General features: G+C 40.0%; 1 protein-coding gene across 1 annotated transcript in view; it reads right to left on the bottom strand.

Annotated features, from left to right (window-relative positions):
• Positions 1-18,562, bottom strand: part of ABI3BP (ABI family member 3 binding protein) — a 266,911-nt gene that overhangs the window by 34,548 nt on the left and 213,801 nt on the right. Inside the window, exons 54-56 of the mRNA XM_090276076.1 lie at positions 18,106-18,234; positions 17,489-17,557; positions 12,006-12,215 (exon numbers count right to left, since the gene is read on the bottom strand). Of these exons, the coding sequence (XP_090132202.1) occupies positions 12,006-12,215; positions 17,489-17,557; positions 18,106-18,234 (408 nt within the window). The remainder of the gene's footprint in view (positions 1-12,005; positions 12,216-17,488; positions 17,558-18,105; positions 18,235-18,562) is intronic.

Here is an 18,562-nt window from a genome sequence, read left to right as displayed (position 1 = left end):
CTAAAACCACAGCAGCAAATAACAGTTAACCCAGCAATGAACAATACTTTCCTATATGGTTCATTATTTTGATTTATAGAATTATGGGATTTTTGTACCTGCTTCTTACAGAAGTTGCATAAATTTTGTATGTACTACTTAAATGTTGCCCCTTTGATAATTACCATTGTATTTGTAAAAAGAAACTATGTCCTTAAAATCTGAACAGAGATCTGCATAAATTTCACTTACAGGCATGTTTCCATGAACTTGAAGGGCTAATTAAAAGAAAGATTTTCAGAATATAAAATATAATTTACAAATTTGTTAATTGGCTTTCCCTGCTCTCAGTTGGGGTTTAGTTTAGCACATGTGACAAGATCATACAGAGGGTTTAAAAAAACACAGACAAAAATCAGACAACAAAACCCCCCTCTAGGTTAGCTCCATCAATATAAAGAAATATACAGATACTGGGTGTCAGGGAAAGCAGGAAGGCTGCAGAGGGGCTGCAGGTTCCTGGGGATTTCTGCTATTAGTATCGAGATCAAAGGGAGGAGATGGACACTGGAAGTAAAACTGAAACCATAAAGTAACTCAGGAGACTTAAAAGCACCAATTTTGATTTGGGAAAGATTTTTAATTCTGTATTTTGAAACTCTAGAAAGGAGCATGTCTCTTTCTCAATCATCTTTTTTGACTTTTCTTCCAAAAATTCAATATTAAACTGGAAGGCCATGGCCATTGTTTCTGGACATAGCAGTGCAGCTTTAAAGGACCAATGGCTGGTATTTAGTATTCCTTCCTTAGAGTCTTTTTTGCTCCCAACCGTTTTGGGTTTTATTTTGTTATTTCCCAACTCTTTTTGTTTCCAGTTCAATTGTTTTTCTATTCTAACAGAGGGAGAGAGGGAGAGGATCCTTAATTCAAACACACCCATTTTATATATTTTCCTCAGCTGTGAAGGGATAGTTATTAGAAAAAGACAGTAGTAATTAAAATGGAAGTAAAACTGATTTTAAAAAAATGGAAACTCGAGAGAAACAAGATGGCGGAAGAGTAAGTGGAAGCTACACTAACCTCCTCCCAGAACTAGTCTGGATTTACAACTTAATTTTGGGGAAATCATCTGGAATAACCAACTGAACACTAGCTGGAGAGAAGTCTTATAACCACGGAGAGACAGGAAAGGCTGCTACATCACAACGTGACCAGTAGGGAGTGCGGAGATGCAGAAGGGCTGGCTGGGCTCACACAGGTGGCAGCTGAAGGGACTGAGAAACAGCTCAGCAGCCGGGGGTTCCCCATGAGAAGGGCAGGGTCTAAACCCCCAGCTGAGCTTCCCAGCCTACAGCAACAGAGTGGAAAGTAAAATAGTATCCAGCTGAGAAAAGCAAAAAGCCACAGGGTTTCTTACTAGCCAGAGTCTTAAGCAGATCACATACGAAAATATTTTGGCCCCCACTTACCCTGGGCTCAAGCGAAGGGAAGGCAGAGAGGACTAGAGACGCTTGGGGAGAGTTTGGTGTGGTGGCTTTGAGAGGAGAACTGGGGAAGCAGCTGACCATGTCCCAGTGCTGACTCATCCCCAGTACTGCAGGCAGACATTCCACCCCCTTCCCCCCTCCAAGTGGCGTCAGCCTGCGGGGAAGCAAAAGCCCTGCCTACAGGAATTAAGCTGCCACACCCACGATCCTTAAGCCTGACGGCTAATTACAGATTGAACAGATTAACAAGTAAAGAAGTCAGACAAAGGCAGTAGATCCCTGGAAGTCTCCAACAGGCTGCCTAGGCCCAGACTGGTACAGGATCTGACGCCACCAGGGGCAGATCCAGGAAGTGCAGATCATTCTAAGAAGCACCGACAAACAATAGCAATCACAAAAATGGGGCGACAGAGAAACAAGTCCCCATTGAAAGGAAAGGTAGAATCCCCAGAAAGAGTGCTAAATGAAATAAAGGGGAGCAAACTATCAGATATGGAATTCAAAACATGGATTATGGAGAAGCTCAATGAGCTCAGCGGAAACTACAAAGAACTCCAGAGAAACTATAAGGAACTTACTGAGAATTACACCAGAATGAAAAAGGACATAGAAACTATCAATAAGAGCCAGGAGGAAATGAAGAATACAATCTCTGAATTGAAGAACACAGTAGAAGGAATTAAAAGCAGGCTAGAGGAAGCAGAAGATCGGATCAGCGAGCTGGAAGACAATGTAGACAAAAACTCCCAGACAGTGCAACAAAATGAAAAAAGACTGAACAAGACTGAAGAGGCTCTAAGACAGCTGCAGGACAACATGAAACGTAATAATATCCATATCATAAGAATTCCAGAAGGAGAAGAAGAGCAAGGGATAGAAAACCTCTTTGAAAAACTAATAACAGAAAACTTCCCTAACATGAGGAGGGAAAGAGTCATGCAAGTCCAGGAAGAACAAGGGGTCCCAGTGAAAATGAACCCCAACAGGCCCACTTCAAGACACATCATAATTAAAATGGTAACATTGAAAGACAAAAAGAGAATCCTAAAAGCAGCAAGAGAGAAACAACTAATAACATACAAGGGAGCTCCAATAAGGCTATCATTAGATTTCTCAGCAGAAACACTATAAGCCAGAAGGGAATGGCAAAAAATATTGCAAGCAATGAAAAACAAAGGCCTACAACCAAGAATACTCTACCCAGCAACACTCTTATTCAAAATGGAAGGTGAAATAAGGAGTTTCCAAGACAAAAGAAAGCTAAAAGAATACATCTCTCCCAAACCAGCGTTGCAAGAGATGCTATAGGGTCTACTTTAAGAAGATGAAAAAACAGAGAGAGACAGAGAGGAACACGAGTACAAAGGGGGAAAATGACAATGAATGACTACTGAAAGAAAGAAGGAACTTCTACCATTTGCAACAACATGGATGGAACTAGAGACAATTATGCTTAGCGAAATAAGCCAGACGACGAAAGAAAAATACCTTATGCTATCACCTATTACAGGAAACTAGTGAACAACACAAACAAATGAGCAAAATTGAACCAGAGGTATGTAAACAAGGAATAAAGTAACAGTAACAAAGGGGGAGATGGGAGGGAGAGAAGGGGGTAAGAAGGGGAAGGGTCTAGTCAAAGAACATGTATAAATGACCCATGGACATGGACAACTGGGTGGGGACTGAATGTGGGAGAAGGGGGGACAGGGTGCAGGGAAGCAAGAGGGGGATAAAAGTGGGACAACTGTAATGGAAAAATAAACAAAAATTTTTAGTGGGGGAAAAAAATGAAAATATAAAGAATGGAAATGCAAGTTCAATGAATATTAGAAGGACAAGGATTTTCCTTCACACTGTATATTTTTCTCCCTATCTGATCCCTCCAGAGTTTGGCATTCTGAAGAAGTAAGTAATGACATAAGTTTCTTTGCATAAAACTAATAAGACCAGTTATTAATAGAGGTTTTTTTTATTAAGACTTTGACTGGGATGTCATACCTAAAGGAGATATGCTTGGGCTCTGGTTGTTACAAAAAAGCCCCGAGGAACTGGGATTGACTTTAAAAGGTAATAAAAGCCCACGAGATAAAAGGTCTGGTACCTTGTTTGGATGTGCGGTCCATGGCAATCTTTCCAGGGAAGGAATGAAGGTTGTTTTCCTGAAAGATGGCTAGAAAGGACCTTAAGGTACATTGGAAAACCAGAAGGACTTGGAAAAGACAGGTGTCTACAGGCAAGGCTGAATGCCAGGTATGTGGTTCTGCTTCTGTGTCCTGAAGGGCAGACTGAAGGTCATCCAAAATGTTCCTTGCGTAAGTTCCAGCAAAGCAGAACTAAAGATCATAAGTGATCATTTTCTGCTCTTGTTGTGTTTATGAAAATGAACAGGATAAATTAAAAATGGACTTAATGCAGTCCCTTTAATGACAAGGAGGGTAATCTTAGGGAGAAAAATCATTATTCAAGAAAAATCACAATGATCAGTGGTGGACTACAAAGTAGTGTAGCTAACCATTTTTAAGGTTTCTTTTCATTTAAAATTTATTTTCATTTGAAAGGTAAACTATGTCTGTGGCATTATCAAAGATGTTTAATTTACAGATAAGAAGAATGTCAAATGCCTTGCAACTGGATGTCTTTCTGATAAGACAGTCCTACAGACTTAGAGACTTGTATGTGGGTTATGTTACATAAATTAACACGTGTTTTCTTTTTTCAAAGGGCATAAGCCTATGATCTCATTATCTGAGTGATTGTCTGTATGTATAGGCCTCACTTAATCCTGTCTGCATCGCTGCCTCCTGAGACTCAATGGTTTGGCTGAACTAAATGGCTGGGTTGGTGAAGAATGGGGTGGTCTGTGGGCTTCACTTTAAAACTGGTTTCTCTTTTCTGTCCTAATGGCTTGGACAGGAAGAGCCCAGAGGTCTGAGAGGGGGGAAACCTAAAATATTTCCCTCAGCCCAAACTAAATATAATGGGCAAAAGGGTTTTGGATAGGTGAGATGTACCTGGCACACCTTCCTCCAAAGAAGCCCTTCTTTTCCCTAATGTGGACATTGAAAAATTAATACCTGTCTTTTGTCATCTAGTGGTTATGGATTGAATGTCTTTTAACCCTGTTGCCAACTCTGTTGCCTCCAGAATACAACAAGGATGCCAGCCTGTTAAATCAAGCATGCTGTTGTCTGGGGACAGCCAATCGACCTGGAGTCGGCATGATCCTTCCCCACATGGGAAGGCCACCCTCCCCTCCACACCCCCACTCTTATTAGGGGTTTCTGGACTCAAGGGTAGGTAGGACGATGACCATGTCCAGCTTGAAGCAGTTAGAAGAGCTCGAGACCTCACCCATCGTCTTTTATAAGATTATAAAGGGTCTTAAGTCTAAGAGGGAGGGATTGTTCTTTTTTATTGTTAAATTAATTAATTAATTATTAAAAAAATAATATATGAAAGGGTGAGGCAGGAGAGCTTGTATGTATGACCCATGGGCATGGACTTGGGGGACAGGTTGTTGGGGGATGGTGGGTGCTGGGCGGAGGGGAGCAAACGGGAAAAAATTGGAACTATTGTAACAATATAATCAATAAAATATACTTAAAAAAAAAAGAAAATGGAAACTCTATGGCTTGATGGAAAGATGGGCCAAGCCTTAAAGCCATAATACCTTTTTAATAAATCCACCAACATTATAAAAATTGAATATTAACTTTGGACTAAATATTTGTAAATGCATTCTGAGTATATTTCAGAAGGTTTATGTCCGTATTTCATCTTTTCAAATATGGAATTTTGTTTATAATTTCCTTAACAGTATGATATATAAGGAAATCTACAAAGAACTAACACTGAATAAGTTAGTCTTTATTCCCTTCAAAGGGTTTTACTGCCCTATTATGAGATAATTTGTTTGATAAAAAAATTATTATAAAGTTAGGGTACATCACTCTGATCAATAGAACATGAAAAGAGTAATGGTGATACTATTTGTACCTGTGACTACTAACAGAAATTAATTTAACAGCTGCTAACTTACCCTGCACATTCATTCTCATTAATTTTATCCTCAGGATAAATTGGTAACAATGGATATCATTACAAACAAGAAAACTAAAGTACAGAGTGGCTAATTATATACCCAAGTTCTATATTTAGAAAACAGTCAGTCTGGGATTTAAATCTATGTCAGCACACTCTTAGCATATCACAAAGCAATATCTTATAACCAAAGTAACATTAGGTTGTCTAAGGACCTAAGCAGGCTATGGCCAATTTCTTAGGTCACCTACTTCTAGGTTAGTATAGAAGGGACACGTGGAAGCAACTGAATTTGAATGTATTTACTAGAGTTTTTCCCTCTTTTTTTATTATCTTTCTCAATCCTTTTTTTTTCAGTGATAGGAGAATTAATTTCTGTTTTACCTGAGCTGCTGGTTTGCAAAAGATTACATTTGAAATCAAGTGGTATTTAACTAACCATTTAAAAATAAATAGAAATAAAAATAAAAGAACAGATCACTAGGGTATATAGTCCAACATTTAAATACAGACTTGATGAGTAATGGTTAAATATGGAATTACTTCTATGTAAAAAATATTACAGCTAAGGAGATGTGGTCCTTATCTATGAAAATTATTACTATAAATCCATTATCTGGTGAAAGATCATAAGCAGCTCATTAACACTTGATAATAACATTCTGAAAGTAATTGATTAGAACACTTTGAGAATATGACTTTATATAATAATTTTTAAAAATGTTACATAATGAACCAGAAAGAAAAATATCTCTGCTTAAAAGAAGTTAAATCAGATATAATTGACATACACAAGTGAATATGTATTAGATGTATTATATCAGCGATTTTCAACCTTTTTCATCTCATGGCACGCATAAACTAATTTTCTGTAGCACACCAAGAAATATATTTTTTGCTAATCTGACCAAAAAATTGGTATAATTTTGATTTACAAGAAGAAAATAGTAATTACCTACCCTTATTATGCAACATGACCAATAAGATGTTACACTATTATGTGACCTATATATTTATAGTTCAAGGCAGGGCTTCCACCCTGAACAGCTGTTGTGTTGGCTGTTTTTTTAAAAATATGTTTTATTGATTGTGCTGCAACAGTTGTCTCAATTTCCCTTCCCTCTGCTCCCCTCCACCTGGTGATCCCCCTCCCTCCAGTTGTCCCCCACTTTTAGTCCATGTCCATTGGTTGTGCATATAGTTCTTCTCAGCCTCTTCCTATTCCATTTCCTCCTACTGTGCTTCTTAATTCCTGTACCATCTCCCTCCCTTTCCTCCCTTCCTCCTCCCTGCTGACCTCCCCCCAGTATGTTCCCCATACCTATAGTTCTTTTTCCACTCTAGTTGCCTTTTTAGTTTTGCCTTTGTTTCAATTCCCTAGCTTCTGTTGTTGGTTCTTGTGATGCAGTTTTCATTTTAATGTTCATAGTTTTGATCCTCCTTCTTCTAAACCAGTCCCTTTAACATCTCATATAATAGTGGTTTGAATCTAATGAACTCCTTCAGTTTTACTTTGTCCTGGAAGCACTTTCTCTGCCCTTCTATTCTGAATGACAGTTTCACTGGATAGAGTATTCGTGGCTGTAGGTTTTTGATTTTCATTACTTTGAATATTTCTTGCCAGTCTCTTCTTGCCTGCAGGGTCTCCCTTGAGAAATCAGCTGATAGTCTAATTGGGACCCCTTTGTACATGATTCTTTTCTTCTCTCCTGCTGCTTTTAAGATTCTCTCTTTATCTTTAATTTTTGACAATTTGATTATAATGTGTCTTGGAGTGGTTCTCCCTGGGTCCAGTTTTTTTGGAACTCTCTCTGCTTCCTGGACCTATAAGTCTATTTCCTTCCCCAAGTTCAGGAAGTTCTGCTTCATTATTCTTTCACATAATTTTTCAATTTCTAGTTTTTCTTCTTTGCCCTCTGGCAATCCTATAATATGAATGTTCAGTCTCTTATAGCTGTCCCAGAGGTTTCTGATCCCCTCTTCACTTTCCTTACTTTTTGTTTCCTCTTTCTGCACTGGTTGACTGTTTGTTCCTTCCCTATGTTCCAGTTTGTTGATTTGACCTCTGGTTTTCATTTCCTCACAACTTGTCTCGTACGTGTTTACATTTGTTTCAGGATCAGTGGCTTTCATTCCTTCCCTGTCTTGTTCCAAATCTTTTGTTAATTCTGTAAGCCACCTTATAACTATATCTCTGAACTGAGCCTCTAAAAGGTTTCTTATTTGTTTGTTTGTCAGGTTCCTCATCTGCTGCCTGGTGAGCTATGTCACCGGGATTTCAATCGTTGTCTCTTCATTTTGACAGATTTGTTTTTTGCTTTGCTTCTTGGGCAGGCTGTAGGGGGCAGAGCCCCGTGTACTCGTCACTACCTGGTGACCGGCGGTGGTCCACAACCTTTATCGCTGTGCTGTGGTGCTTTGTGTGGGGGCAGGGGTCCAAGATGGATTCCTGCCATTATTCTCCACTGGGAGACTGGGATCCATCCCCCTGCCCTCCAGGCCTCTCCATCTGAGGCAATGGGGGTGCTGCATTTCCCAGCGTTGGGGTCGCGAGCTGCTGGGACTTGATTGCAGCCAGGATTGCTCCCCCTGCCACTCTCCCAGATGCTACCACAAACAGTGCCACCAGAGCCTTTCTGTTCTGGTTCCAATTTTGCCCCTCCTACCTGTCTGGACAAGCACCGCTGGTTTATAACTTCATACATTGGGCTTCCATGTAGTTTTATTTTCTGGAATTTCTGGTTATCTTTTGTTTTGAGGTACTTGTATTCCTTTTTAGTTGTAGAGGGAGATGGAATGTGTCTGTCTAAGCCTCCATCTTTGTCCGGAGTTGTTGTCATTTTTTTATTTGACAATCTAAGGGAAAAGAGGTGAGTGCCACTGACTAAATAGTCTTTTATGTATTGCATATTTTAAAAATCCTTGTGGCACACTGGTTGACAATTGCTGCATTAGATTATTAGGTCTGTTAGATAAAGCAATTCCAATGTGATATTCTACATCTTTACGGCAAATGAAATCTTACAGATAATTTTGTTTTATGAGAACTAAGCCTGAGACTATTACAGGAACTCCTTATTAGCAAAGTATATGGATTGAAAGTTTTGAACATTTTTAAATTTTATTTTTTAATCACTTTTGTATGTTTTATTGATTATGCTGTTACAGTTGTCCCAATTACTTTTCCCTTTGCTCTCCTCCAGCCAGCTCCCCCCATCTCCCTCCATCAGTCCCACCACCCCTTAGTTCATGTCCATGGTTCATGCATATCAGTTCCTTGACTTTACCCTTTCCTATACTATCCTTAACACCCCGTCTATTCTGCACCCTTCTACTATGCTTCTTAATTCCTGTACCATTTCTTTCTTTCTCCCTCCTTTACTCTCCCAGCTGACACCCCTCCACCTGCTCCCCATACCTATGATTCTGTTTCCACTCTGGTTGTCTGCTTAGTTTGTTTTGCTTTTTCTTTTCTTTTTTTTTTTTTTAGATTCTGTTGTTGTTATTTGTAATTTTGTTGTCATTTTAATGTTCATAGTTTTGATCTTCTTTTACTTAAGTAAGTCCTTTTAACATTTCATATAACAATCGCTTGGTGATGATGAACTCCTTTAGCTTTACCTTGTCTGGGAAGCACTTTATCCGCCCTTCCATTCTAAATAATAGCTTTGCTGAATAGAGTGTTCTTGGTTGTAGGTCCTTGCTTTTCATCACTTTGAATATTTCTTGCTAGTCCCTTCTTGCCTGCAAAGTTTCTTTTGAGAAAGCAGCTGAAAGTCTTAGAGGAACCCCTTTGTAGGTAGCTTTTCTCCCTTGCTGCTTTTAAGATTATCTCTTTGTCTTTAATCTTTAGCATTTTGTTTATGATGTGTGATGGTGTGGTCCTCCCTGAGTCTAGTTTGTTTGGGATTCTCTGTGCTTCCTGGGCCTGTATGTCTATTTCCTTCCCCAAATTAGGGAAGTTTTCCTTCATTACTTTTTCACATAATTTTTCAATTTCTTGTTCTCCCTCTTCTCCTTCTGGCACTCCTTTGTTGCAGATGTTGGCATGTTTAAAGTTATCCCAGAGTTTTGTAAGCCTCTCATTTTTTTCAATTCTCTTTTCCTCCTCCTCTACTGGTTGACTGTTTATTTCTTTCTTATGTTTCAATTTGTTGGTTTGAACCCTGGTTACCTTTTCTTCACCACTAGTTTTGTGTGGACTTTCTTTCATCTCATTTAGGATAGCCTTTATTTCTTCCCAGTCCTGTTTAATCTTTTCTGTCAAATCTGTGAGCATTCTTATCACCAGTGCTTTAAACTCTGCATCTCTTAGGTTCACTATCTCCTCATCTGTTAGGTTGCCTATTTTCTCATTGCTTAATTCTCCCACTGGGACCTTGATCTGCCCCACCGCCCACCTCCCACCCTTTTGGGCTGTACTTCTCTGTCTCCTCATCTTGACAGCTTTCTGTGTTTGCCTCTGTGTCTTAGGTAGAGCTGTTGCACCTGTTATAAGGGGCAGAGCATTATATATTCATTAGTGCTGGTGACCCATTCCACCACACTGGTGCTGTATGTGGGGTAGGGGTCTGAGAGGGAGCAGTGCCGTTTGCCGCTGCTTTTCCAGGCTCTTCTCCCCACTCCCATACTAAGCCAGATGCCTCCTTTGAGAGACAAGCTGTTTTTTCTTCCACCCCAACCCCCACTGGCTTTCATGGTCAGAAGCAAAATAGCTTTGTTTTCCCTGGTGCTGGAACCATGTGCTGCACAGTCTGGTTTGGGTCTGAGATTGGTCTGGTGTGGGGCTGGAATTGCTTCCCAGGTTTAAAATGTATGACTTTGCTTTTGGCCACAGCTACCATCCCTGTGCCATTGCCACTGTAGACAGCCCCGCTGCTGCTGCCAAGCTCCACCCCCACAGCCACTGCAGCCCCGCACCTCCTCTCCATTCCAGCTCTGCCACTCCTAACTTTCTGGCTGAATATTTCTTCTTTATTTCTTTGTTGAGCTTTTATGTAGTTTGATTTACTAGATCTTCTGGGTTTTTTTAGTTTCGAAGTAGTTGTAAGTTCCTTCTTAGTTGTGAGGGAGACGCAGCATGTCTGCTTATGCCTCCATCTTGGCCAGAAGTCCTATCGTTCTAAATTGTTATTCTATTACAGTTGTCCCAGTTTTTCCCCCTTGCCCTCCTCCGCCTATTCCTGCCCCTTGCTCCTGCAGTCAATTCCTACACTGTTGTCCATGTCCATGGGTCATTCATACATGTTCTTTGACTAGTCCTTTCCCCTTCTTTCCACCATCATTCCCCTCCCTCTCCACTTTCTGATCACTGTCCATCTGTTCCACATTTCTATGCCTGTGATTCTAAGCTTTGAACTTTTTAATACATGTAGATAATCAATACTTAGAGACTAATTGATTTTTAGATGTTGCTTTAGAGTTTTAGATATTATTTATTTTTAGATATTGACTTAGTTGCTACTGGCATAGTCCCAAGTAAAGAGAAAGGACTAGACAAGTTCCCAGGAACCATGGGCAGTGGCTGGTATGTTCTCAAAACAAACGTAAGCTTTGCATGAGAAAAAAAATTCACAAAACATAGTTTTTTTAAACGCCAGCTAAGTAAAGATAAGCTGCCTACACTAGAAGTTGCCCAGATGGTTTTGTCTGAGGAGAAATAATAGCTGTTTTGTCCTTTATTTATAGAAAACTTTTTTGGCAGATCTGAATACTGGACTCCCTTCCCGCCTTGGTGTACTGCTCTCTACTCCTCGTGACAGCGTCTTAGTAGGCTCCTCTGTTGCCTGTTCCCCAGGCACACAGCTGCCCCAGGGACGAGGGCAGCAGGAACCTTGTACACTCAGGCTACATTCTCTAGGTGATTTAGGTCATTAATCTTTTCCCCTCCTCTGTAATTTGATTATCTGTTCACTAGGGAGAATTAAATTCCCATAAAACAAGTTCAAAAAATGATTCAGGATTTCTAATTTTCATAGTAATTTTTAGAGGAAGTGGATGGGTAGGTAGCAGAATAAAAATTTCTGGAGATGAGCAGAAAATTGACCAGGAATAGAATTTTAAAAACATGCACTCTAAAATGACTGAAATAACATTTAGCCTGTTTGAAAGTTCCAGGTCAATCTAGAAATTGGGTTGGTGAAAGGAAAACCGATTTAAATATCAGCAGTGGCAACTTTTTCTATATTATCTGTAATTTTCTTGGTAATGAAACAACTAGATATATCTTCACTTTATGAAGAAAAAGTTCTAAGAGATGAAAAGATGCAACTTAGAGAGGTCTGCTAAGTTAACAGGGAGCTCATAACCAGGACAAAGATGATCTTTCCCCATCATATGACACTTTTGACAATAATGTGCCACCAGGACAGCAGAACTTTGCTAGGGCTCACTACTCCTAAGATATGACTCTCAGGTAATAGTTTGACTCAGTGTACCACAGTCCCTGTAGCATACTACCAAAGCCCATGAACAGTCCTCAGGCCATGATCTTACCAGTGACAGTGTCATTTAGAGGCTTATCCCAGTCCAAGATGACAAAAGAGGGGCACCCTTCCACGGTAACCACAGTGAGGTTGGAAGGAGGGTTCTGCGGTGGGCTGGTGGCATTCCCCTCTACGACCTCCTCTTTGGGGAACCGTTCAATGGAGTCGGTGATGGAGCAGGGCCGGTTTTCAGGCTTTTGGATGTATCGCACATGAGGACCTAAGAGAGAGAGGACTCTGATATTTAGCATATTTTTGAGTGAAAAATGGGAGAGGTGGACTCATAAATGTAGTTGTTTTGAGGACATTTGATCTCACATTATAAGCAGATGAATGAAAGCTGAAGGGGACCATTCTATGTGGTTTCAAGAATTTTAGCCCAAGCTGTGAGCCAGGCTGCTAAGTGCCTTGTAAGACTTGAATGGAACACCGGAAAGACTAGTGGCAGGCATGACTCAAAGGCCACTCAGAAAGTTCCCCTGGGAATTGGATCTAAAGAACGCATATTATGCTTTAGAGCTTGCTCTGCTTCTCTTATCTCTTAGTTAACTATAAACAATGTGTAGCAAAAAAAATGTATAAAGCCTTGCATCTGATGTCAGTATGGCACCGGGATGTTTAACAGACCCTGACACAAAATGGTCATTGTGTTCTTTACATTGATACCTGTAATCCATAATTGTCAGCTATAACCCAAGTATCTAAAGCTAATTGATGATTCATGTGTCTTGACGTTGTATTTCCCAAATCCCCTCCTCAATAAAAGGGACTAGTAGAAAACATTCAATACTCTTCTCCGCTAGAGAGATTTGCCACCTCTGCTCCTCCCAGACAAAAGACAGTGTCCGGGTAATTTTGTTCTCTCTCATTCATGATCCTGAAACCTCTTCTGGACAGGGAGTTCCCACCAAGCTGGGGCATTGGAGTCAGACAGCCTCAGAAAGCAGTAATAGGGATGTTTCAGATGTGTGAAAATCCTGTTTCTAGGATACATGATATGAATGGTGTTGATTTACTTTTCTAAATAGTTTAGTGTATACTAATATCCAAAAGTAATTTGTTCCCCCTTACCCCAGAGCATGGTTTAAACCTCATAATTCATGGGGCATTGGAAAAAGTACTCAAAAGGGTCTTGCCTCAGTTGTGGGCAATAACAAACCCTACATCAAACACAGTTCTGATCCCACATAATAAATATTAAAAGCTAAGCTTAAAAAAAAAACAAACAGCTGGTTTCAAATAATTGAACTGCACTGAGAAGAAAATTCAAAAATATTTTAGGAATAAAAAACATCCAGAATCCAAGAAGATGAAATTAACAGGAAACTATTACCCATAATGAGTAAAATAAATCATTTGAAACCAACGTAGAACTTGCATAGGTGTTAGAATGATTAGACAAAAATAATAAAGCAATTATTATCACTATTATCCACATGGTCAAAAGTTAAAATGTGAAAGATATAAAAAAGATGCAAATGAAATTTCTCATCAAAGTAGGAATAGAAAGGAACGTTCTCAAACCCCAAAGCGCGCGCGCGCACACACACACACACACACACACACACACACACACACACATATATATATATATATATATATATATTTGATTTTATATAAGGTACAATAAAATTCAGTGGAGAAAGAATAGTTTTTTATCAACAAATGATGCTGGAAAAATTAGATATCCATAGAAAGAAAATTAACTTGCATCCATTTCTTGTGTCACATACAAAATTTGATTCAATATGGACCATAGTCCTAATTGTAAAAGTCAAAAACTTATGGACATAAACAGAGGAGATCTTTATGATCTCTGATTAGACTATGATTTCTCAAATACAACACCAAAAATACAATTTATAAAAAACCAAATTGATAAACCAAACTTTATTAAAATTAAAGAGAAGGCACACAATGAGAGAAAATACTGTAAACCCATGTATCTGAAAAAAGATCTTCTACTCAGAAAAATATAAAAACTTTCAAAACTCAACAATAATAAAATAAGCAACTTCATAAGAAAAAATGAACAAAAACTTTAAACACACACACTAGAAAAGATATGCAGATGGCAGATGAGGACATGAAAAGATGTTTGGCATTCTTAGTCATTAGGAGTATGCAAAGTAAGATCACAATCAGATACTACTACACACCTATTAAAATGGTTGAGATGAAAAAGCCTGACCATACCGTGTGTTGGCAAAGACCTGGAGAAACTGGAACTTTGATACACTGTCATCAGAAAGGTGAAATAGTACAACTAGTGTGGAAAATAGTTTGTCAGATTCTTAAGACGTTAAATATAAAGTTATATGTAATTTAGCTATTATCCAAAGGGAATGAGAACATATATCTACACAAAGACTTTTGCATGAATGGTCATAGCAGCTTTAATGGTAATGTACTCAATAAAAAAATTAGAGAAAACCCAAATGTCACAAACAGCTTTAATAAATAAATAATTATATGAGACTTCCGGCCAAGATGGAGGCTTAGACGGACACGCTAGGTCTCCCTCTACAACTAGAGAGGAATACAACTACTTCAAAACAAAGGATAACTAGAAATTCCAGAAAATAAAACTACACGGAAGCCCAACATATGAAGTTATAAACCAGCGGTGCCATTTGGGCAGGTAAGAGTTAAAGAGGGCAGCGCTGTTTGCGGTCGCACCTGGAGCGGCGGGGCGGCGAGGAATCCCGGCTGCGGTCAAGCCCCTGGCGGTGCGCGACCCCGGCGCTGGGGAGAGCGGCCGCCGCATCGCCTTGAACAGTGAGGCCCAGGGGGGCGGGAGGACAGATCCCGGTCTCCTAGCTGAATAACTGTGTGAATCCATCTTGGACCCCCGCCCCCAAAGAAAGCACCACAGGGCTGCGAAATAGGTCGCAGACAGGCGCCAGTCGCTGAATTGTGACGCGTACACAGGCACTGCCCCCTACAGCCGGCCCAAGAAAACAAAACGCATCTGTCAAAATGAGGCAGACAACTATAGAAATCCCGGTGGCACAGCTCACCAGGCAACAGATGGAGAACCTGACAGATGAACAGATAAGAAACCTGTCAGATGCTCAGTTCTGGGCCATTGTTATCAGATGGCTTACAGAATTCACAAAAGATCTGGAAAAAGATGGGAAAGAAGCGAAAAACACTCATAACGAAAGGAACAAAACCACATACGAGACAGATGGTGAGGAAAAAAAATCCAGAGTTCATTTCAACAAACCGGAATATGGAGAAGGAACAAGCAGTCAACCAGTGCAGCGAGAGGAAATGGGAAGCAACGATGAGAGGATCAGAAACCTCTGGGACAGCTATAAAAGGCCCAACATAAGAATCATTGGTTTGCCAGAGAGCGAGGAAGATGAACTAGAACTTGAAAAATTGAGTGAAAATATAATAAAGGAGAACTTCCCAGACTTGGGGAAGGAAATAGACTTACAGGTCCAGGAAGCACAGAGAGTTCCAAAAAAACTGGACCCAGGGAGAACCACTCCAAGACACATTATAATCAAAATGTCAAAAATTAAAGATAAAGAGAGAATCTTAAAAGCAGCAAGAGAGAAGAAAAGAATTATGTACAGAGGGGTCCCAATTAGACTATCAGCTGACTTCTCAAGGGAGACCCTGCAGGCAAGAAGGGACTGGCAAGAAATATTCAAAGTAATGAAAATCCAAAACCTACAACCACGAATACTCTATCCAGCAAAATTGTCATTCAGAATAGAAGGACAGAGAAAGTGTTTCCAGGACAAAATAAAACTGAAAGAGTTCATTAGATCCAAACCACTGTTATATGAGATGTTAAAGGGACTGGTTTAAAAAACAGAAGCTAGGGAGATGAAACAAAGGCAAACTAAACAGGCAACGAGAGTGGAAAAGGAACTGTGGGTACGGGAAGCATATTGGGGGGAGGTCAACAGGGAGGGGGAGTGGGGAGAGGGAGGGAGATGATATAGGAATTGGGGATCATGGTAGGAGGGAATGGAATAGACGGAGAGAGGTTGGGAGGAACTGTATGCACAACTAATGGACATAATCTAAAAGGGGGGGACAACTGGAGGGAGGGGGGCCACCGGGTGGAGGGGAGCAGAGGGAAGGGAAATTGGCACAAATGTAATATTTTAATCAATAAAACACATTAAATCTGAAAAAATAAATAAATAAATAAATAATTATATATCTATATAATAGAATACTAGTCAGTAATCAGAGAAGGAAAACTCTGACTCCAAAAACCTCCGCTGCCTTGCGGCATACCTCTTCAGGGGAAAGGCTAAGGGAGTAAACCCCGACAGAAAATCCGGAGCCGGAGTCCCTAAGGCGGTTTGACGTTGTAGTCAACACCGGCAACTCCTGCGGCGCACCTGAACCCAAGCTGTATTGACTCCGTCTTTCCCTTGGACCCTTCAGCTGCGAAGAGAGGGGGGGTCTGCTGCATGGGCAACAGCAGACCCTCCATATCACCCTGCCCAGGCTCTGTAGCTTCAGCGTCATCGCAAGATGTCGATTCAACACGGGAGGAGACAGATACCGTGTCACTCCCGAGTCGGACTGCACAACCATTCTCGGCGGTGCAGATAGACTCTTAAGAAGCTACGCCATCGTCTCTCGAGACGGACGGCTGCCGACGATGACTAGTCAGTAATAAAAAGGAATGGACTATTAATATTACATGCAGCAACATGGATGACTCTCTGAATAATTACACTCAGTAAAAGAAACCAGACCGAAAAAAGGTCATACATTTATATAAATTCCACAAAATGCATACTAATCTATAGTACAGCAAATCTGTGGTTACCTAGGGACTAGAGGTTGAGTGGGAGGAGTGAGAAGGAGGGACTATAAATTTGCAGGTGGTGAATATATTCATTACCTCGATCATGATGGTGGCTTCATGGGTGTATCCTTATATCAGTCAAGTTTTATACTTCAGAACAAAATATTACAAAAGGAATAACTGGGCTCTATATCATATTATATCTCTCCTACTGTGTTAGATTAGATTACTGTTCAAAAATATTGCCTATATCCATGAAAGGTGGAGACTGTCCAAATTCTTAATCTGAGCTTTGCTATGTGACTTTCTTTGGCCAATGAATATTGGCAGGTATAACACTAGAAGGAGCTTAAAATTTGGTTATGTATTTGGATTCTCCCCCATCTCTTGACTTTGTATAGTCATGAGAATGGCTTCTCCTGGGTAACTGTTGATCCTTCATCTTAGGCACCAGAATGAACAGATGAGGAGCAGACCTTCCCCCAACCCACAAGAGTCTCAGCAGAACCAGCCAGCCGAGAATGTCCTAGATCAGCTGATCCCCATTTGTTAATATCATGAAGATGACTCGAACACACATGAGAAGTAAATCTTTACTATAGTATGCCACTAAGGTTTTGTGGTTGTTTATAACACAGCGACAGCTGACTGTACACCCACCAAAGATGGCCTTGTCAAAATAGAGATCTGGAGCCAATGATACATACCTTTGAATCTGGGCTTCCCAAGAGGATCAGTTTCTCTTGTTGGACTTGAACTAAAGTCAGTTACACTACCTGGGAATGGAAAATAATAAACACTTTTGGCAAAAGATAAAGCTTCACAATACAGTAAAAGGTAGTAAAGACTTTAAGTATTTAATATACCTCCTATTCAGTTGCTCACACTTTTAATTTTCATTTTTATTATTATTCATATTACCTCCAATAAAATGCTTTTAATTGTGCCCTGCCATGTTCTGCCGGTGTTCTGCCATGTAACAAATAATACTTAAAGATTACAACCAAATAGCTAATGCTTATTAATAAAATAAGGAATGTGTAATTAGTAATGACATGTGATTTAGTAAGAAGCATTGGGTAATCTAGATCTTTTCAGGAATGCTCTCCTAAAAATCTTAGGCACTTTCCTCTCTGTAAAAGGAAGGAGCATATTCTATACCAAAACGTTACAAATTAGTATTATTTTAAAATTAAAAAAACTTGTATTAATCATAACATCAAGTAAAACAGATGATCCAGAGCTGAGACTCTTTTCCCCCTAATTTGAAATCTTTTAGTACTTTGTAGCTAAGCATCTAGTGGCAAGTGACTGATATACTAACCAAGATCTTCTCCTGAGGCCGAAGCTGTTGGTTGCTTTTTAGCTATCTCTGCTCTTTCTGAGGGGGCTCCGGTAGGCTTGAGTGCTGCCTTCAGGGGTGGGGCAGTTCCTAGGCCTGATGAAATGATTCCTGAAATGTAGAGCCAAAGTAGTCAGGCGTTATAGGAGTACTACCAAGTTCCCCATTTATTTATTCAATAAATATTTATTAAGCATTTACCATGAAGTTTGGCACTATATGCCAGGCTCGGAGAGAAAAGACCTGCTATCCTTGATTGAGAGAGATGTGCGAGCCAAATATACTGTCTCATTACAGACATTATGAAAGAACTGGTGAAGGCCACAGAGGGGGCAAGAGGAGGGAATAGTAATGTCTATGGGGAGGATGAAGGGTTTTGTGTCGGGGGAAGGTAAAAATGTCTTCACAGAGGATATGATGGTAAAGAGAAGTGATCAGT

The sequence above is a fragment of the Furipterus horrens genome, unplaced genomic scaffold (genome assembly GCF_987537825.1).
Source record: "Furipterus horrens unplaced genomic scaffold, mFurHor1.1.pri manual_scaffold_1, whole genome shotgun sequence".
Taxonomy (NCBI): domain Eukaryota; kingdom Metazoa; phylum Chordata; class Mammalia; order Chiroptera; family Furipteridae; genus Furipterus; species Furipterus horrens.
This window is presented reverse-complemented; position numbering and strand designations above follow the sequence as displayed.